The sequence below is a fragment of the Rhynchophorus ferrugineus genome, unplaced genomic scaffold (assembly GCF_030347505.1).
Source record: "Rhynchophorus ferrugineus isolate W39M unplaced genomic scaffold, kcgeb_rfMv2 rfM2, whole genome shotgun sequence".
Taxonomy (NCBI): Eukaryota; Metazoa; Arthropoda; class Insecta; order Coleoptera; family Curculionidae; genus Rhynchophorus; species Rhynchophorus ferrugineus.
The window spans coordinates 4,788,165-4,811,363 of record NW_027472581.1 but is presented as its reverse complement, the minus strand read 5'-3'; the positions used below and the strand labels follow the sequence as shown (position 1 = coordinate 4,811,363).

General features: G+C 33.3%; 1 protein-coding gene across 1 annotated transcript in view; it reads right to left on the bottom strand.

The window, feature by feature from the left end:
* Positions 1–23,199, bottom strand: part of LOC143190434 (uncharacterized) — a 209,021-nt gene that overhangs the window by 14,645 nt on the left and 171,177 nt on the right. Inside the window, exon 5 of the mRNA XM_076394706.1 lies at positions 581–746. Coding sequence (XP_076250821.1) covers positions 581–746 — 166 coding nt within the window. The remainder of the gene's footprint in view (positions 1–580; positions 747–23,199) is intronic.

Sequence of the window (23,199 nt, the reverse complement as noted above, 5' to 3'; positions counted from 1 at the left end):
GAGTGGGATAGGCCATGTATTCACTATATAAACTTGATTCGGTTTTATTCAAAAGTATCTTAATAGTGTGATAGCCTCTAAACAGGCATCATTACTTGATTCAGTTCTTCGCTCATATTCCTCCAAAGTTCTATAGTGACGTAATTATGATTTTATCAGAAAAATAACAAAATATCATAAGTACAAAATGCCGAAACCATGAAAAATCTCACGAATGACTAACGAAATGCTATCTAAGATGAGTGGAAAAAGTTAGAATAAAGTTCTACTAAAACTTATATAAAACGCTGCTGAAGAAACTGACTGAAATTCTCAAAAATAAAGGAGGATGTACCTATTACTGAAATAGAAATTAAAAATATTGATCAGTTCTTTATTTTCGCTACTTAACTGTACTATAGTTTTGTCGTTTTTATAGTCTATAATATTTAATAGTCTTAATAGCCTTTAATTTTGAAATCTAAAAGCTACAAATGTATTTTTATTGGGAGTTATAATGTACAGAGTGCTAAATTTTGCCGCGGAGTAATTTTAGCTCCGCTCCTACATAATATTATTAAGTTAAATAAAAGATTCTTACCTGTATGAAGAAACAAATGATTTTTAAGATTCGTGTGCTTGGAGAACCCTCTCGAACAGATGTGGCACTTAAAGGGCCAGGAGCCGGAATGGACGTACATGTGTGACCTGAGATCTCCGGGAGTCGGGAACGACTTGCTGCACAGATTACACTTATGAGGTTTGTCCTGTAACAAGAAATGGAGCGTGTGAATGGAACGGCGACACAACGCAACCGTGTAAAACGAAATTAGAATATGGCGATGGAGAGAACCATCCGATCTTTGTTAGCCGGAAACGTACCAGATCGGCGTGTTCGACTGCTGGTGGATTTATCGGTACCGATTGGTTCCCACAAGAATATATATTTATGGCTGCTCGTTAGGTTTTTAATTTAACTACGGCCGCTACTGAATTTATGTCGATTGATTATGTAATATTTTCCGTAACGGTGAACCTGGCTCCCCGATAAATTCGTATTTTAATAGTTCATATTCGACTAGCTTATTTGTACACTATATGATACAATTGATTATTATTTATAGATTAGTATTAGGGGTTTGAATTATTAGGTATTTGCGTGCATACTGATCATTTTTTCACTTTAAAAGGGCACTTGTCGCATAAATTACTATATTTATTAACCAAAATATGTTTCATCATTTTCTATACATTATATATCCTTCTGGCAATATGGCCAAATCCCGTCGAAAGAACGATGTTGGTTTGGCAGAGATCCATCCACATTTTCAGTATTTTCAAACTGTGTGCCACCGAAGCCCCGCGGTTACAATAATGTATCCTTCACAACTCTTATAATGTATATAATGTATAATGCGTTCTTTTGATTTTCGCTACTCCTAATGTACAACATCTTGGTTACGTAAAAATGGCGTCTGTATACACTGAATAACTAAATAACTCTAAAAGGAAAACTGTTTTAGATTATTTAACAGCTGTTTACATTGATACATAGCAATTTCACCAGTAGATGTCGTTGATCAATATGCATATACAATTCACTACAATAGTGTATCCTTACAAATCCTGCAACATATGACTCTGTCATGCAAGAGTATGAATTTCCGCTTGTTACTATCTATTGCAATCACAATATGCCAGAGCATCCATTCTTTGCCTGTCAAGCAATAAAACAACTTTGTTGAAACGGAATTTTCAATTAATTTAGCATTTACATTTCTGATAACAGTTGATTAATCAACTGCTAAGTTATCTGAAAGTTCTTTGAGAATATGAGCTCGGCCTTACAATACAGTCTTTACTATTAATTTGCCCTTCAGGCTGTTCTTTCCCATTAATATCAAAATCACAACTTTTATACTGTTGATATCAAAACAGACCCTTGAGATTTGATAAAGAGTATTAACGAAACAAGTTTCTAAAAGGGTTTGATGGGCTTTGGCAGCAAAGATTCTCAAAACAAACAACAAATTAATGAATGTCGAAAATGCAATTGAGGATATGGAAAACAATTATTTTATATAGATAAATGTAAAAATAATTTTGAACACTTGTTTTCATTGATACACTTTTACAATAAATATCGCTGATCAAGATACATGCAAGAGTCTGGTAGTATTTTCGACCCAATAGACATGATATCGCAGATTATACTTAATCGCTTTACTAGATTTTCACATAAATATTTTGATACGCCCCTGTATATACAAGAGCATGGGATTTATTTTACTGTTTCTTGAAATAATATTGTCACAATTTTTGTATATATAGCTTCTTCGCTTTGTTGGTACCGAGATATATTTCTGCTTCTTCAAGCTAATTCTCTACAAATATCTTAACAAATTAATCAGTGATTGAATAAATTGATCAATGATCATTAATCATCAATGTATAAACGCCACTACGTGCATTACAGAATAATTTTTAAAAATACAAAAACATTAAGAACATTTTTTAATCTTTGCAGGCATAAGTCATATTGTTGATGCAGTGAGATTTTTGAAGATATTTTCTATCATTTTATCAAACATTTCGATAAATACATTTCAAACATATTTAAATTCATCAACTAGTATTTGAGACTGTTTGACTTAATAGAAATAAATCAATCATTAATTTTAACAGAACATTTTAATCCATTGTTTTCGATTAAACAGAACAATTGTAACTCTCAATGATATTAACAACAATATCATTATTGTATAGTTAAATGTTAAACAATATCTTTAAAAAATTATTTATAAAAATAAAATTAAATAATATATTGAATGTTACCGAAATCAAGAGGTCATCAATGAGTTGATTAACTGTAGTTAAGAACTAAGTTTTATACTTCAGTAATAAATGCAGATATTTTTATTACACTAATATTATATTTACTTGATTTCAAATGAATATAGTTATACCTGATGTGATTTATTTAATTTAAATTTAACTATCTTGAAACATTGAAAGCGTGAAAATTCATATTAACACTAATCGTAATAATCATTATTTTCCTTACATATTTTTAGAATATATAAATGATGATTTTATATACATACATACATACATATATATATATATATATATATATATATATATATATATACTATAATTGATACAAATCAATATAATCTAAGATTGGTATCTAACGTGCAACCGGATGTCTTAGCTGTTGCGTGATCGAGCAGATGGCGAACTCCTTCAGTTCCCATAAGCTTTTCGACTTTTTTACGAATACCTTTTGTCCGTCGCTTCTTTTCACTTGTCGGTTATCGATACCGGCGAACCGTTTTTAACGATCTACGGCGTACAGCATAACCGACATCCAGCCGTACGCCATATTTTCATATTTATCACGTTAATTTTTTAAAGACGCATATTAAATAGTATATGTGGCCGCCTAGTACCGACTCACTGCCTTTATCTTATTTACGTGATTTAATTAGCATAATTTCTCACATTATTTCTTCACAAGCTTGTCTAAGAGTACGATAATATAGTGAGGAAAGCATTTTTAGATGCGTAAATGGTAGAAACATGGGCATAACATTTTTGTTAAAGATATAAATTTAAAATATAGTAACGGATCTATAAATAAAATTAGTTTTAATCGTGCTTCAATATTTAGACATTAACATTGGATATCCGGAATCAACATAATTTTTAAAAATGGCCTTGACCGGCCTGGTTACCGGCGTGACTGGTATGATCTCTCTTGTCGGATTTTAGACTATTGATGTATAGACGATCACAATTTCAAATGGCAGGATTCGAGCCCGAGAATATTGCAACAGTAGGAGGACCGTTCTGTCGCCTTGACCACTGCGCCAACCAAGAGGGCTTATTGTTTACTATCGATTGCATACTAGGATGAAACAAACGTTAATAAAAATAATTTAATTCAATTAGTTTACAACAAATCATTCCCAATACAAGAAATAGAAATGCTTTCAGTGAAAAGTGAAAATATTAACGTAAATAATGAAATTATACAAAAATATAAACAATCAACAAAAGTTATAATTTATAATTTACTTAATCCATTGGTTATCATGGTTTGATGTTTTCGATCACACTATTTTTGAAAAACTACTTTATGATAATTCTGCGTTTTTACATTACCCTGAATAAAGGTTATTTCTGTAAAAAATAGTGGATTTGGAATAAATATTGATGTTTGAAATAGTGTAGTTCAAGTTTATTTTATATTATTTGAATAGTTATATTAATTTTTAATTTAATTATAATATTATGTTATAATGTGTTTTGATGATGTAAGGGCCCCTAATATACAACATAAAATGGTGAAAACTCCAAAGAATTTGTGTATTTTCATTACAAAGCATAAAAATGTCATTAAATCTCGCAACGCGCGAACAAACCGGTATAACTGAAACATGGGTCTTTTTTCATAACATAATAACATAATTTAACATAATATCGAGATAGGCAACACATGATAACATTTGAGGTTATATCTGATTTGTTTTGTTTATTGTGTATATGACTCCCTACCAGTTTGGTTATTTTATCGGTTGTTTAATGGCAACCAGACAGAAGAAAAAGATTGGAATGGAATTCACAAAATATTCACTGATGTTTACTTACTGAATGACCATATATTCTCAAAATATAAAAAGAAATAATTAAATCCACATTCCACAAGTGTCCATCAAATCCCATCATGATAATATCTGGTTTCTTGTACATCAAGTAGTTCCATGGGCTATATTTCTCGTGGTTCCATAGGCTATATAACTAATCTAGGTTTGATTGCACTATGTGAATTTATCAAGTTTTGTTGTGTCGTCACTAAAGTTAAGTAAAGTAAACGGAACTGAGCAGGGATCTAGCTGAAGAATGTATAGAAGACGTTAATATGTTAAAGCATTAATAGGAACATTCTATCTCTTTAATCACTCCACAAACAAAGCCGGCTATTATTTACTATAGACTGCGTATTGAGATAAAAATATGTTAATAAAATCAATGTAATTTTATTTGGTTATAGAAATGATTCTCAATATAATAAATAGAAATGCTTTGAGCGAAAACCTAAAATATTAATGTAAACGATGAAATAATACAAAAATATAAATAATGAACAAAAGTTAGTTTGTAGTTAACTTAATCTTTAGATACATTACTTATCTATAAATAATCAAAGATTGTACGTTATAATATACATGCTCACTATGCTGTCAAGATAGCACTTTAGTATTTTAACAATACATATTTGGTCAAAGAAACGCAACATTGTCTCGATCAAATTATCACCACTTTCTAATGATATTTATGTCAATCTATATTTTCCAAATTTTATTCTTACAATAAAACAACAACTTTCACAAAAGCAACGTAAAAGCATAATTGTGTTAAGCGCATAAAACAATAAACACAACACAAAAACAACAGCACAATGACAGCTGCCTGACTTGGAACGAATATGTTTCATTTATTTGACGAGTACCGCTGTATACAAGTTAAATTCGCCCGGATGTGAGGCTGTGTGGAATGAAAATCATACATTGACGGCTAAGCGAACACTAACGAAATTAATAATAATTCAAGCTCTCTCGTACGCGGTAATTTTACGAGATTGCTGATTCTAATCTGCTATAAAATACGGCATTTCATATGTAAAGTGGACGGGAGTGAAAAAATGTTTATAGCAACAGTTTGATGCATTATTTATAAATGTGGGGTGATTTTTAACGCCAAAAGGTGTTTATGAAAAACGCCTGCATTTTCTTTTACAGTGTAACAGTTCGTTGATGGAGAAGATGGGAGGCTGATGAGGCTTGCAACTTTTTAAATTAATTTGTGATTATAGAACGATATAACTACCGCTTTGGCGTATGTCAATTTAGCAAATAAACCAGTTGTAAGTAGGAAATTTTGTTATGCAAACAGTGTTTTTAATAAGTTTTATTTTGAATTATCAGCAAATTGTATATTGAAAGAAATGTATGGTTTGTCAACTAAATACCTTTTTGCACTGATTGGCGTTAAATATCAATAAAAATTTCCACATTCGGGCCTTTTGAATCCGAGCAGATGAGAACGATTCTTAACGTTATTTGTTTATACGCTCAAAACTCAGTTCTTCAATCCGACAGCACTGCGCTATTATAACAGCTGTCAGCTGATGAAGTTGTATTAAACATAACCAGAAACTTGTTTTTATGTTGTGTTTGTACTTCAGAATGTGTGACACTGCAGTGGCAACGTTACAAAATTAATTAAAACTGTGTCTGTTACATTTGTGGATGCTATATAATCCATAAATGTGAAAAAATCATGACAAATGCACTCAAAGATGCTATACTTCGGTTCAGAAATTGTTTTGGAACGCGTGCATAACAAAGCTGTACAGGTGGTCACATTTTCTGTGTCAACATTATGGAGAGCGCAGAAATCGTGTAGAAGTTAACCACTTTTGCGCGATGAAAAAATCCAAAATAAATAGCACAGTATAAAAAACCTAATGTCTCTGTATTTTTTACATCAACATCAAAAAGACAATGCTTAATCAAGACAAGAAATATATCCCTTTATTTGAAACTAAGGAAAATTGTTTCATTAAAACAATTATAACTCAGTTTAGTATTTATCTAGCCTGACAAGAAAATTACGAGTTCATTTTTTGCTGTGCTCAATCTATTTTATACCTTAATTTCACAATATGTTCCTTACTAATTTTATTTCAAAATACTATTAGAATAAAACTCCATAACCATTATTTAAATATTATCATTACATATACTTACAATGTCATTTTGTTATTAAATAATTCAAATTTAGATGAATAAGAATCAATTGATATTAATTTTTTTATAACATAACCATTTTTTGTATATTATTAAAAGAATGTCATAATATATATTATTTGTATTAAAAAAACAACTACAGCTTGTATACTAACCTAATCTATGTTAAATTAATTGTAAGCTTTGACCGTGAAAATCAATTGGTTATGGTGTCGTAAGATACTCCAAGATACTACTTGAATGGCCACCATGTGACATCATGAACGACGTTAAATCAGATTACGGTAACGAAGTAAGTCAGAAACATATATGTAGATATGAAAAGAGCTGATATTAGCTATAATAGATGAAAAAAGGTTTTTGTAGCAGCCTGAATATGTAGAGAAATATAATATTATAATACAACTAACCATGACCAAGTAGGACATGAACTTTATCAAAAATAAATACTACTAATGAACTCCAAAAATAGTGAAAATAGTTACTACATATTTCACCTCTGTTTTTTGCAAACGTTTACTATATCACAATTACAATACGGCGCGAAATTGCCATTAAGAGAGTTTTATATCATATTTGGCACATATGCCATTATTTTAAACTTGATTTATAACTTGAACGTTATAGGATCGATGTACCTGTCAAAAAATACCTATGTTTGTTCAAAAAATTACAGTGTCGATAAATTATCTGCAATGTTGAACAACATATGTTCTAATCGCGATTTAATAGTGGCCTGAAGTTCTAATCAGTATTTTTAGTCACAAAATGTATGAATGCACCCACAAATATTTGGCAACCAACAAATATGTCGATCTTTTGTGACAGTATTACTAACAGGTTAATTGAAAAGTCCCCGGTATTTTTTAGTTAGCCCTAACCCTCAAAAGATGCGTGTATAAATTTGACAGCTGTCGGATCATTAGTTTGTAAATTATAGCATTTTGAGTGAAGCAAATTTTGTTAGTGTGAAAAAAATTGGATAAAAAGGAATTTCGCGTGTTGATAAAATATTGCTTTTTGAAGGGAAAAAATACAGTTGAGTAAAAAACTTGGCTTGAAGTGTCCGGAAACTCGGCATTTCCGGACACTGCCCCAGGAAAATCCACCATCAAGGATTGGTATGCTAAGTTTAGACGTGGTGAAATGAGCACCGAAGACGGTGAACCCAGTGGACGCCCAAAAGAAATTTTTACAGACGAAAACATTTTAAAAAACCACAAAATGATTCTGAATGACCGTAAATTGAATTTGAATGAAACAAAAGATAAAGATAATCATATAACATAAAGGATAAGATAAAAATATCAACTGAACATGTACATCATATTATTCACGAATATTTCGGTATGAGAAAGGTCTCAGCAAAGTGGGTGCCGCGCGAGCTCACTTTTGACCAAATACAACGACAAGTTGATGATTCGGAGCAGTGTTTGAAGATGATGAAGCATAATAAACCCACGTTCTTGCGTCGATATGTAACAATGGATGAAACGTGACTCCATCATTTCACTCCGAAGTCCAATCGACAGTCATCCGAGTAGACTGCACACGATAAACTCGCTCCAAAGCGTGGGAAAACGCGCAACAGTTGGCTGGCAAGGTTATGGCATCTGTATTTTGGGATGCGCATGGAATAATTTTCATTGACTAGCTTGAAAAAGGAATGACCATCAACAGCGACTATTACGTAGCGTTATGGGACCGTTTTAAGGACGAAATCGGCGAAAAAACGATCGTATTTGAAGAAAAAGAAAATGCTGCTTCACCAAGACAATGCACCGTGTCACAAGTGGAAAAAAGGATGGAAAAATCCATGAATTGGTTCTTGCTTCATTATAATCAATTTATAAGACTTGAAGGGAATTATGTCGAATTCAAGAACTAATTTTGCCAAAAAACTGGGTTTTACTATGGTGGACTCGGGACTTTTCAATGGACCTTTTATATGCGAAAAGGAAATGGGTTTTTCTACTATATTCCTCGTAATTTTTGTACATTTTCTCACCTTATAAACCTTCCCTGGACTTCCACAAATATATCAAATATATCTATTCTAAACAATTTCATTCATTTTGAGTCAGCGATAGTTACAGAATATTTTTGACTCTGTATACTCATTACGGGATCATCAAAAGCAGGTGTATGCCACCTCTCCCTCCCACTCCAAATAAAATCGGCCCAAGTTGCACCTTACGCCGGCCATGTGTTACATCATAATAACCCGTCGTTTTTTTTTTAAAGCACATGGGGCCTCTTTTTTGTTGGATGATTGCACGTCACGCGGTGGAATAAGCCAGATTTGTCAACGGGTTTGATGCGGGTGCGAGCAGGTAGCCTAAATTAGATTCGAATGTGGATTAAATATAATGTGGAGATGCTGTTATGTCATATCGGTTCCCGAGGCAAGGGTCAGCCAGCTGATTTCCTGTTTTCTTTTCTTAATCGCTTGACGAGCGACACACACTCACTCGCATGGGAATTTTCGGTTACGCCAGATTCAGACTTTGCGTTCGTATAAAATTATAATTAATTTAAATGATAATTAGCTAAAACAAATAGTTACAAAAAAATCCGTTTTTAGTATTTATTAGATAGAATGGTCACCAATACTGAATTACGATATATAATGCCATTTTTAAATAACACTGTTAAAGTCGTTGTTTTAAACAGTAGTGTTATTTTATCAATATTTTTAATAACAGGAGAATTACGGCAAAAACTACTAAGAAAGGGAATTATAAAACTCGCCAACTTGATCAATACAACATTTAGATTAAAACATGTCCCAGGTATTTGGAAGGTGGCAGAAATTATAATGATCCCAAAAATTGGGAAGTCATCAAACGAAATAAAAACATATAGACCTATATCACTGCAGCCAATAATATCTAAGGTTTTTGAAAAACTTTTGTTGAAAAGAATAAAACCGATCATAGAGAGAAAATACCAATACCAACACACCTGATTCATTATATTAACAAGCACTCAACAATTGACCAGGTCCACATAATAACAGATGTTATTGAAAAAGCCTACGAAATCAAAAGTATGCTCAGCTATATTCTTATATATAGCACAAGCTTTCGATAAGGTTTGGCATGAGGGCCTTACTCATGAACTACAGAAAATGCTACCAAAACAACACACCGAACTATCAAAATCACACATTACAACCAAAATATTTAGAGTCACCAAGAAGAAGCTTACTCTACAATAAAAGAAGATAAAGCAGGTGTACCACAAGGAGTTGTACTGGGACCAATGCTTTATCTACTCTACACTTGTGACATACCACAAATGGAGAATATTACGATGGCTACATTTGCTGATGATACTGCGATTATAGCTGTCGGAGACAATAGTGAAGAAGCCTCACGAAAATTACAACAGGCAAGTGACAATATAAATAATTGGACACAAGTTTGGAAAATAGGAATTAATGAAAGTAAATCTGTACATGTGAAGTTCGCCTATAAACAGACCGTACAAGCACCAATAACATTAAATAATACTATCATTCCATATAGTAACAACGCTAAATATCTAGGCATGAATCTAGATGCACAACTACGCTGGAAGGAACATATAAAAAAGAAAAGAAAAGAACTGGAATTGAAATATAGGAAAATACACTGGCTAATTGGAAGAAAATCGCAATTATCAGTACATAAAAAATTGCTATTATATAAGCAAATACTGAAACCTATATGGACATACGGAGTTTAATTATGGGGATGTTCTGTAAAGAGTAACATAAATAAAATACAAATTTTTCAGAACAAAGTCCTGAGAGGTATTGTGGGCGCACACAAATACTATAGGACTGATTACCTACATCGAGACCTTCAGATACCCACAGTCAGTCAAGAAATCAAGAGAATTACAAGGGGCCATGAGGAAAAACTCCATGTGTTCTTCTAGTTATATACCTAGATTTAAGTTATCATAAAGACAAATTGTAGGTTAGACTGAAACAAGTAGTAACAATGTAATGATTAAATAATAATAAAAAATCAATATTTTATTATCTTAAAACCCTGAACTATTTTTAACATGAAACTGTTCTTACTAAAATAATTTCTCGCAATATTACTTAAATTAATACATGGGCTAAAAAGTCCCTGGCGTAACAAAGCAAGCGCTGTTATTTTTGTTCAAAATTGTCGTTGTTCATCAACGGCAATTTTATTGCACAATCATTCCAGTGCCGCTATAACATTTCATTGCCACTTTTGTAGAACGGTTTATCTTTTGCCTCAAAATAAGCTTCATGTACTGTCCACTTAGATGATGATGATTTTTATTCCGGAGTGAAGTGATTGATATATATTTCCCCCATTGTCACATATCCACGCAAAAATTCCAGTTTGTTACGTTTAACATGCCCAAACACTACTCAGAATCATAAATACGTTCTTGTTTTTGGTCAACAGTGAACAAACCTATGTTGAACAGAGCTTTTTCGTAGTCAAATGCTTGTTTTATACAAAACCAACACGTTCTTTTGATATCGTCACTATATTAGCTAACTAATGCAACTTCACTTTTCGATCATTCAAAACGATTTTGTGCATTTTCTTGTTGTTTTCAAATGTTACCACCTCATTTGGGCGTCCATTGCGTACTGCATTATCGATTTCTCTAGGATCACGTTTGTCAGCAACCAACGCTTTAGTTTTATTGTTGTTTATGACGGACACATGTCACGCTATGTTTCGCTTGAACGGTATTTTTCCCATCAAGAAGCAGTGTAAAATTAAAACGCGAATTGTTTTTTGATCCACTGATTTGAATATAACAAAAGTGGTGTTACTCTTAGTAAAATAACTCACAAACTTATGAGTACAATATCATGACATTTTATCAGCTTTCTCTGAAGGTCAGTATTAACTAAAAAGCGGTGAAAGCAATAAAACTAGAGTCATCTATGTGTTACGTCCCGAACTTTTCAGACCATGTGTTACAATCTGAACAAATAGTTCTTCAATTAGCAATAATGCTTATTAGTTGCTGCTGCTTATTAAAAATTAGAGGCCGATAATGAAAAATAAGTGTATAAGGTAAGAACTATTAGTAAAATATTATAATTCTACAACACACAGCATTGTTAAATGGTTAGCGACGTCAATTTCCAAGTGTTGATGGCATTCAGTATTACTGAAGTACCATAGAGGTGCGGTTTGATTTATTTTAGTTGTACAATTGATAAGTGCAGATTTAGTCTGATTCAATCTCATTTGATATTACTTGGTCCACATGTTAATTTTGTTTACCGACATTTGCAAATTTATTGCTGTTTACCTCCGGTTTTATATAGATCTAGCGCCTAGCGTAGAGAGAGAGAGAGGACGTTCAGCTCGTCAAACGAGAAGCAGAACCAGAAAATTAAGCATCACCGGAAGTTTGAGGATGAGATATGTCCAATCGTTCTCCTAAAATGTTGACGTTAGTTGATTACACTTAAACAATCAAACACCGCATCAAAAAGGGAATAATGGTCAAATATAAATACATTTTTGGTGTTTAATATCTTACAGCTTGATTTCCGCTCGTATTTATTTATATGCGACGCATAAAGAAATGAAAACTTTCCCACATAGCCTCCCCTTACATTTAATTAAGATTAAAATTCAATGAAACGATTATATGGGGCACTGGGTGTATACCACGCCCGTTGAACTCCGTGAGAACTTCTTGGAGAGTTCACGGTTCATGGATCAGGAGAACTGCCCATTGTCTTGAGTCGTGCCCTCTGGAAGATGACCTTGCTGCTCCCCTGACATTTATACTGGGACTGTTTCAAAACAATTCACAAAATTTTACAGTTTTATGTTTTTATGTACAAACCCGATACTCTTTTGATACCATCTCAACAAATTTCACGAATCTCAAAAATAACAATTTACAAATGATATGTTTAAATATAATTGATATTTTGTTATATAATTGGAATTTATTTGAAAAAATTCACTCCATTCAAGAAAAGAATTAGCATAATAAAACGGTGCTACAAGTCATTGTTTTTTATTTTGTTATATTTTAGAGTCTCCTTTTTACCAACCAGGATTTGTAATATAGCACATTTATACATTTACGATCATTCACCAGCAGGATTCGAAATCACGGCTATTGCAACAGTATACTGTCACTAGTAGGGCACCTAGATACACTGTAGGGCAACGACTAGTAATACTATATCACTACATAGTATAAAACAAAATCGCCTTTTCTGTCCCTATATCCCTATGTGCGCTTAAATCTTTAAAACTACGCAACGGATTTTGATGCGGTTTTTTTCAATAGATAGAGTGAGAAGAGGAAGGTTTATATGTATAATACATGCATAATATACTAAGGCAACATTGCTAATTTTAGAGGTTTCTAACGTGATGTTGTAAATTAACCTATTTTTTTAGGCTTATTTAGCAATTAGCAAAAACGCTGCCTAACCCTACGAGTTAGATCAAATTAATGTACTACAGTATTGTACACCATAAAAAGGTCTACAAAAAAGTCCGCGATGGTATATGTTTATCTTTTAGGGATAACCCACATTAACCATTTTTATTGTTTACTTTTTACGTGAGAAAATGGCTTATTTACGAAGCTATTTTAAGCAATACGGCATTAATCCTTATCGAATTAAGTACCTTAAATACATTGTGCAATTAATATAGATCAATATGGTTCCTTACAGCATGTAAATTAAACAAATATTTTCGGAGATATTACAAATTTAAAATTTGCGTTTAAAAATGTGTAATGTAATAAAAATTGTACGAATTTAGATATTCCAAAGATAGCAGGAATTCTTCATAGTAAGTATAGGGGAAGAGGAATTGTTTTACTCCAAATTTAATGCGTGCAGGCCAAGGGCAGTAATGAATGAACCAAAAATACTGGATCGATTTTAATCATGTTTTCATTGAGTGACCTAGGCATATATATTTTATGCCCGTGCAAAGTCGGAGCGGGCCGCTATGTTTTTATATAAAACATTTATATTTTTTCTGTAGTGTATTTAATTTAGTATCAGCATTGCACCCGTGCGAAGCCGGGACGGGTCGCTAGTTAAAAATAAAACAATAATGAAGTCTTTGTAGCTTCGAATGTAAAATGTATGAATATATTCTCAAAGTTTTGTGTACATAAAACGACTTTTTTCAAATTTAATTGTTTTTTTGCATTAGTTGATATGGCCCCCCATTAGCAAGTAATTATTATACTAGACATGCTTGTCGAGAAGGATATATAAACGAATGTTTTAGACAGATTGGAAATTAACAGTTTAGTAAATGATTTGGACAAAGACTCGGAAAGTGAAAGTAACTAAAGGAAACTTTCAGGATATGTGATAGTGCTGTGAAGTGCTGGAAATTCCTGAATCAGAGTGATGAGCAAACAAGTAAAAGTATGCACATAATTAATAGAGTATAACTGTAGAAAATGGTATTGAAGGGCGTGAAAGATTTGTGTGCACAGATATGATTGTAATTGTTCAGAATTAAACATGAGCATTAAGTTAGAATGTATGAGCAGAGGACGAAAATTAACTGTTTTGTATATGTAGTTAATGCATTAGGCAGCATTCAGTAATTAATTTTATCAAGAATAGTGTACACAGATAGTAGCAGAAAAAATAAAAAATGCAGTCGTATCAATTTGACTTTAAAAGTAAACACGCAATCGAAGGGAACAAGAACTGAACGTGAAAAGGTATATATATTCTTTATTGAAAGTAAAATATATTACTTTGATATATAATTCTTAATTAGGTGAATTAGGTTTCCAGGGGGATACTACTACATAAAAAAGACCTCTAACTCATGGGTGGTGTGGAAAAAAGTTCAATATATATATAATAAAACAACTCTAACATACAAACTATTATACCAGTGTGCTTAATTGTAGTTTTAAGTCCTTCCATAATATATGTATTAGATGCACTATAATTATAAAATCAACGTTCAATTCTTTCGTTATTTTATTTAAACTAGAATGTTGTTGTCGAAACAGTATGTCGAAGCCAAACTGAATTAAAACTCAGATTTGATGCCGCAACATTACGACGTTTTGATGTCATAAATTTGATGATGACGTATGTACGAGATAACGTTGAATAGACTACATCTGATCAAAGTTTTGCAGACCAAAGTTAATAGTCTTTGTCACATTGAAAGTCTTCTGTGCCCTTCATATGTCAGTCTATGTTATCAACAGTATAAGGAGTAAAAAGAAACTAAATTTCCCTGGTATGCAAAGCAAGCAAGACAACCTGTCGATCAAATTCCATGTTAACGTCCCTGGTAGACATTTTTATGTTGTCTTCCTCGTTCGACATGAGCGGTTTCCCCCGACCGTTTCGTAAAAGGAAAATTTCACGTCTTTGTGCGGTTTCGTTACAGTTAACGCGTAAATCAAAATTATATATTGCTTTTGGTTATTTGCAGTTTTTCCTGCGTTGGATTTATAGACGTAGGCTGGCCATTCTGATCTATTTTGATTTCAAAATGCCTGGCTGTACAGCCGCTGATAACATCGTCAAAATTGTTTCTATTCTTTGATTTTCTATAACTATTTTTTGCTGTTTATATATATATATATATATATATATATATATATATATATATATATATATATATATATATGTATTATATAAGGTTTTGAAAATGCATGATATTACCACATGTCGCTAAAATCTCTCAAAAAATTAGGAACAATATAATGTTAGATTGACCAAAGCGTCCCTATACCATGATGTTAGCTCTATTTCCGATCATATTTACGAAAAGTTCAAAAAATTTCAGTAGTTTTTCGTTATAAATATGATTTAATACAATTATTTTAGAGAATACTGTTGGACTGAGAAGTATCCTCAAAAAACGTAGGAATATATAGCTTTTTGAGGGATGCAGAACATTCCTTCATATAGTAGGAGAGAGATTTTAAATTGTGTAAAGGTAACCCACGAAGAGGGCTAATGAGACTTTCAAACTTTGACTTTGACAGCATATGATAAAATTAAGAAATGCTCAATCATCTCAAGGCGCCTATAAAAATAGTGTTAAAGTGTGTACAAAAGATGATGGAAGAAAGTAAAAGTTTGAATAACAATTGACTTGATAATTTATTGCGTATATATTATTAATTATGCTGGGAACAGGAATGGTTTTATTCCTGGAGCCGAGTTAGTGTTCTCCAATTCCAAAGGCGACTACAATGGAGAAATAAATCAAAACACTACTTTTTTACTCAGGTTTGAAAAAGGAACTGTTGAACAATTCTCTTAATGAACTTGGAGGAACCATTAGTTATTATCATGAAGAATGTACAGATCCCAACAAGTCAATCAACAAAGCGTATAATTAATTAATTTAGTTTTTCAGACATAGGCCAGAAAAAGATACACTGTAAATCGAATGGCTGGATAATAGTCACAGAGAATTACGTCTTCTTCTATGTTACTGCATATATCCAATCGAATAATTATCTACAACAACACCTTTAGTATGGACGAAATTCATCAGATATACATAAAATTACAGTGACTTCATGAAGCTTTCAGGATATGAAATTATAATTTAATGCTGACAATTATCTAGACAGGGTGATCAGAGTGGAAACAACTAAAAGTGAGTATATAATTAATAGAAAATAGTTCTAGGAAATCGTGTTGTAGAGTATGAAAAATGTATGTGCCTAGATATGTATCTAATTTTGCAGAATACACATAAGCATCTGGATATAGTATATGAACAAATAATGAATATTAACTGTTTTGCAGATATGGCAAATATATTATGTAACAAAAATTTACGTAACTAGTAACTCGGAAAAGATAAGAAGAAAAAATACAGTGACATCAAAATGACTTGGTAGGGAAACACTGTAATGAAGGAAATAAGAATTAAAAAGAACAATAACGTAAAAAGATAACGATATTCTTCTGTAACAGAAATAAAATAGGTTACTTATCCAAGTAATATCCATACAATTCTTAATTAGATGGATTAGGCATCCAGGATATACTACCAAATAAAAAAGCACATAGAACTCCACCACAGGTGGTCTGGAACAAGGTTAAATCTAAATATGAATTGTGTACGAATAAATTTGCTTTAAAAAATATTAAAAAGCCAAAACTACTTTCTGCTCGATACATTATAAATTTAAGTACACCCGACAAGATATTCAATTTCGAAAATAACTCCGTACTAACGACAAAAAATACAGTCAACGCATCATCTTAAATTCATCGGATTTAGTTTTTTTTCTCTCTCCTCCCGTCCGTTTTTTCAATTGCGACTGTACGCTACACGTTGACGGAGCGGTAATCTGACCGTCTCCGGTGACATTTCATTGACGTTGATCTTCGATGACCATAATCCCCTAAATGAGAGGCTTAGAGTTAAGGCCCTTAAGGCGAGACAATCGCGGGAAAACATCGGATTTTTTTCGGACAGGAAATCGGCTTAGTGCCTTGTTTCGTTTCTGCCGAGCTAATTTTTGTCGTATTACGGTTTTTTAATTCGTGGTTTATTTGCTCTTTCGCGTAGGGTGTTTATTTGAATCTGTCAACGTCATTTTCAGGTGACACTAAGCCCGTTTGGACGTCCTCGGTGCTGACGGGGTCAACTCGTAACAGCTTGAGTCCAAAAATATAACCAGTCGAAGCAAATATGAAACCAGGATACCTTCTTTAAATAGTTAAGTTAGATCAATGCATTTTATCAAGTATTTTGCTTGTTTAATAATTTAACGTAGAAATAAAAATATATAGCTTGATTTTGAGTAAATTTAGATTAGGCTTAGATTTTCGTATATATATATATATATATATATATATATATATATATATATATATATATATATATATATATAAATATGTACCATGCCCCAGCAGGATTCGAACCCGCGACTTTCGCAACAGTAGATGGACCGTCCGGTCGCCTTTACCACTGCGCCACCAAGTCGGCATTTGAGATTGTTGAGATAAATCAACAAATACGCATCAAACAAACATCAAACAAGAAACATCAAACGCAACAACAGCACTACATTGATGGATCAAATTCACCACAGTGCCAATACACGCGTGTATATTTATCGGCTGCAACCAATTGTATAAAATGCTTACATATATTCTGATTAATTTTTCACCAAAAAGCATTTATTGATAAAAATTGATACAAAAATATATATTGGTATGTTTGTTGCAACAATACGTCGTTAAATTTGTCGAATTGACGTTGGTCGACTTCTGTATTAACAATTTCATTCGGTTTTGGCAGCTCGTAATTCGTTACACCTTGCTAATATTGTGCCACAAGCCCAGAAATATTCAAATTACAACTTTGTGGGGCTGGCCAATATTGAAACCGCAATCCATGTTTTATTGTTCGGGCCAATTTTCACCCTCTTGGACGTTTGAACCCCATTTGAATGTCTATAAACAGTTGATTCATCGATTGCTAGGCTACCTGCAAGTACTTTGATTGTTTAAACAGCTCTTTCGTTCTATCAGGCTTAAAAATCACTGTCTTAGAACATTTTTGCTTGACGTCGTTTTTTGTCACTGATTTTGTCAAATCATTAGTTCTAAAACGTTGAAAACAAAACTGATAATTATATCTGGATCAAAATAGTCAAAGCTTCATCATAACTTTCTAAAACTGTTTGAAAGTATGGGACTCAGTACAGTTTAGAAATGTAGGATTTTCATATGTCATATAAAATAATGAAAATCTTACTAGCCATTTAGATAAGCGTTATTTTTATATGGTATGACTCCACCTATAAAAATAGAATGGCCATTTAAATTTTAAAAAAATTTAAGAAAAGGAAGAACTCAATAAATCTGCAACCTCTAGTGATGTTGATTTGAAGAAAAATACTGAAAATAAAAATATTTATGTGCATAAATATGTTTGTAATTATTCAGAATATCTATGAATATTTGGTTGAATAAATACTAACTGCTTCGGAGATCTAGCAAATGCATTAAGGAGATGCATCAAGAAAAATTTACACGGGTAGTAACAGAAGAAACTAGCGGTTTATCCGGACTGGATCTACAGTTTAACGTGGGCTCTGAACCACAGTTCTCGGCTTAAGCCTACCGACTGGCGTGTGACCAACTATAAAAATCATCCCAGAAGACATCCGGTTTTACCCAGCCTGGTTACTGACGTGACTGGAGTCACTTTTCTTGTTGGATTTTGCACTCTTACCTAGGACAATCAGAAATATTAAACAATCACAAACATAAATTTGCGACCATGCCCCAGCAGGATTCGAACCCGTGACTCTGGCAACAGTAGGTGGACCGTCCTTTACCACTGCGCCACCAAGTCGGCATTTGAGTTTGTTGAGATAAATCAACAAATACGCATCAAACGGATAGTTTATAACAGCAAGGTATTAGTAGAACAGCACTACATTGATGGTATCAGATTCAGTATCAAAATTTACACGGATAGTAACAGAAGAAACTATGGAGAAATACAGTGATATCAGAGTGATTTTACAAGAAAACAAAGCAACGAAGGAAACAAGAACTAAACATAACAATGTATTTATTTTCTTTAATGATAATACGTTACTTGTACAATAATTAATTAGGTGGACTAAACCTTCAGAAAAGAGTCCAATGTAAATATAATAAAATAACTCTAACTTACAAACTATTTTGGTTGTTTAATTAAATGTAATTTAATTCCTTCGATAATATATGCGTTAGATGTACTATAATGTCAAAATAAATTATATTTCATAACAGATTTGTTTTGTTTAATAATTTTATTTAAATTAAAATTAGAATATTGTTATATATTGAAGCTAAAGTAAACTAAAATGGGTACAATGTCATTATTCTCCCATTTTGACATCGCGGCAATTGACATGACATGAGTTCACTGCTGCTTTGGATAGACTATAGTTATAAACATCGAGATTGCAAATAAATGGGTTTAAAAAATAACTGGCAGCATACCCGTACCAGCCGACATCGCTATGCTACCTGGAAATAATCGATGGCTTTATCGCGGTGCCCCAAACCCGGCCGTAAAACGCGGCATGACGTGCAACTATTCCAAATCCAAGATCTGCCGTCGTCCGTCCCTGTTCCGCGTCCGGCCGGCTACCGTATCGACCGCGCTCATCTCGCTCCACCAGCGTGATTGATCATAAATAGCCGCCGGCACCTAGTCCCGTCCATTTAAAACGTCCATCAGGTGTCAAAGCGCGTCCGCGAATCCGCCCGATGCCGCTCCGTCTGGCCACTTCTTTTTCCCTTCCTCTTCTCTTTTTTTCCTTCTTCTTCTTGACCTCCTCCTCTATCCCTCGTCGATTTTATGTCACTCATCCCGTCACCTGTCACTCTCGGACGTCAGTTTAAGACAAATGCAGTGGCTGGACGGACGCGTCCATTTCGTGTGGTAGAGAGATGTGGGATCGATGGTCCCAGCGTTTTTCTTGATGGGAATCGTCGTTAATCCCTCGTAATGTATACGCATATAAGACGACCCCAGGCTTGTTATCGAAGATGCTTTGATATCGCTTCTTTAGAATTCCCTTAGAAGTTTTTTTTTCAGAATAATACCAGGGCCACTATTTATAATTCGGGAATTGGTAACGTTGTTGTCATGTGAGCCCATCTGACGGTTCCATCGTAAAGTTTGACATTTTTGACGATATACGTACTCAGAACATTTTGTCGCACAGGCGCTATTTGTTTATTTTAGTTTAAGTTTCGTCTCGGCAAAAAATGGAACTGAATCGTGGACATTTTCGTACTATGATTTTTTACGATTTTCGACGTAGATTATCACAACAAGAGTGAATCAATCAACTTAATTTGACTCTTGGTGTATCGCTGGTTTAGTGAATTCAATCGTGGTCGTAGTTCGCTGTCCGACGGGTTTCGTGAAGGTCGTCAAAAATCGACTCTTGTGCCAGAAATCATCGATGCTGTGTGCGAAATGATTAAGCAAGATCATCACGTCACCTATTGGGAGATGGAGGCATCCCTAAGCATTAGTTCCACCAGCACATATACGATTTTACATGAACCCTTAGTTGTGCGAAAATTATGTTCACGTTGGATCCTACACAATTTGACAATCGGCTCGTGTCGATTGGTATAAAGAAATGCTTAAGAAATTCAATCGCCGTACTTCGAAAGACGTTTATAAAATCGTGACAGGTGACGAATCATGGATATATATAAACCCGAAAGTAAGCAGCAGTCGACTGTATGAGTGTTCCAAGATGAACCAAATCCAACAAATGTTGTTCACGCACGAAGCACTTCAAAGAAACTGGTTGCCTGTTTCTTCGGAAAAACTGGTCATATTGCAACAGTGCCTCTAGAGGATCGTAGAACAGTAAATTTTTAGTGGTACACAACCATTTGTTTGCCAGAAGTATTCGGTGAAATAAGGAAAACAAACAAGAGACGCCGGATTGTTCTTCATCATGACACTGCGAGCTCTCACATATCGGCTCAAACAAGAGATTATTTGATCATTCGAAATATCAAATTGATGGGTCACCCGTCGTACAGCCCTGATTTGGCACGCAATGACTTCTTTTTATTCCCATCCGTGAAGTATAAACTGCATGGTCAACTATTTTCATCGTCCGAAGAAGCTATTGAAGTCTGTTTTGAAGATACCTCATTTGGAATGGAATAAATGTTTTGAAAATTGGTTTAAGCGTAATGTAACAAACAGGTACAAAAATGTATCGATCATTGTGGCGAGTACTTTGAAAAACAATAAAAATATATTCGCAGCTTAACTATTTGTTTTTTTCCTATTCTCGAAATATAAATATTGACCCTCGTACAGTAAAGTACAGGGACAGTACTCGTATTTGTGTAATATATAGTTTAATATATTTGTTTGAATAAATTATGTTGTTTTTAAAGAGTTACTTCATCCTAAATAGGTACCGCTGTCATTAGTATTGTTTTTTGTGAAGTAACAACATTCGCGCGTCTTTTGTCAATTGTGTGACTTTAGTTCTCATTAAGTCATTGTCTGTTAAAACGAGACCTTTGTAGTATTGTTGTTGTATTTTCTAGATATTATAATTTCATTACTATTAACTGCCTTAACTTTTGTGTTTAAAACAATCAAAAGGCAATAATCCCTATAATACTTTCACTATGTGTTGTTTACGAATCTTATTAATAGTTCGACGAAGGTTTAAAGATTTTGGAGAGGACATTCGGAGGCGGTTGGTTGAAGGTAATTTAATGGGATGGCGGCCTAATGGCGAAAAAGACAGGATATCAGTGGGCTGGACAACATCGAAATATAGCTGTTACAGGCTGGAGTTGATTAAGTATAATTTTTTTTAACAATACAGTTGTTAAACAACGATTTTCTAGTATTAAATCTATTATTTTATTGGTGTGTTTTTCCTACGAATCAGCCTTCCAAATTTTGATTTACAAAAATTCTTTTATTAGACAGTACCCTGGTAAACAATTCCTCGCCGATTAACTTTTAGAGAATGTTAAGCACTCGGTCAGTTTCATGGTGTGGTCTGCTATCTCACCCAAAGGTATGTGATGTCTATATATTATAGAAGGGGAAATGATACAACTGAGTGTTAGGAACCCGGTTACTACTGTAGATCAATGAATGCTTCCCTGATGACGACAACTACATTTTAATACATGATTCGGCACGGCACCATGTCACAAAGCCAGATGTGTTACTACATATTTGGCGGAAAAAAATCACTATGTTTTCTTGGCCAGGAATGGTCAGGAAGACATGAATCCCATAGAAAACATGTGGGCACTCACCAAATTTGCATTTGCAAAAAAAAACGAAAATTATAAATCTGTTTTATATATTTTTGTAGTTTTTATTATACTAATGGATAACAGATACAAATAAAATGTATATAAGAGGCCACCCACTGTAAGTAAATATCTTGAAATGTTTATTATTAAATGTTTAAATGAAGATACACAAACGATAGTTTCACAACCGGCGCGCCATTATCATTACAGTAAAAATAGCAATCTCGAAATCATCAAATATTGATTCAAAATGTTATAATATGCAATCAACATCTATATATATTCATCAAGATGTTTAATGTACCTGCCGCAATATGTAATTGTGCGATATTTTGTGTTTATGTGTAATATGCAATATCAGACAATATTAACGAACGTGTAACCGAACCAGCCTGTCAAAGTCGTTCGGATGTCAACCGTATGCAAAATTCTTCAAGACAATAATGATAAGTTTTAATAAATTTCAAATCGCTGCTTATGTGATTGAAAAATCGGGTGACAAATCAAGGAAATTGTTGAAGAGTACCGAAGAGGTTAAATGGAACTTCCAGATATTGCTTTTAAAAGCATAAAATATTTAAAAGC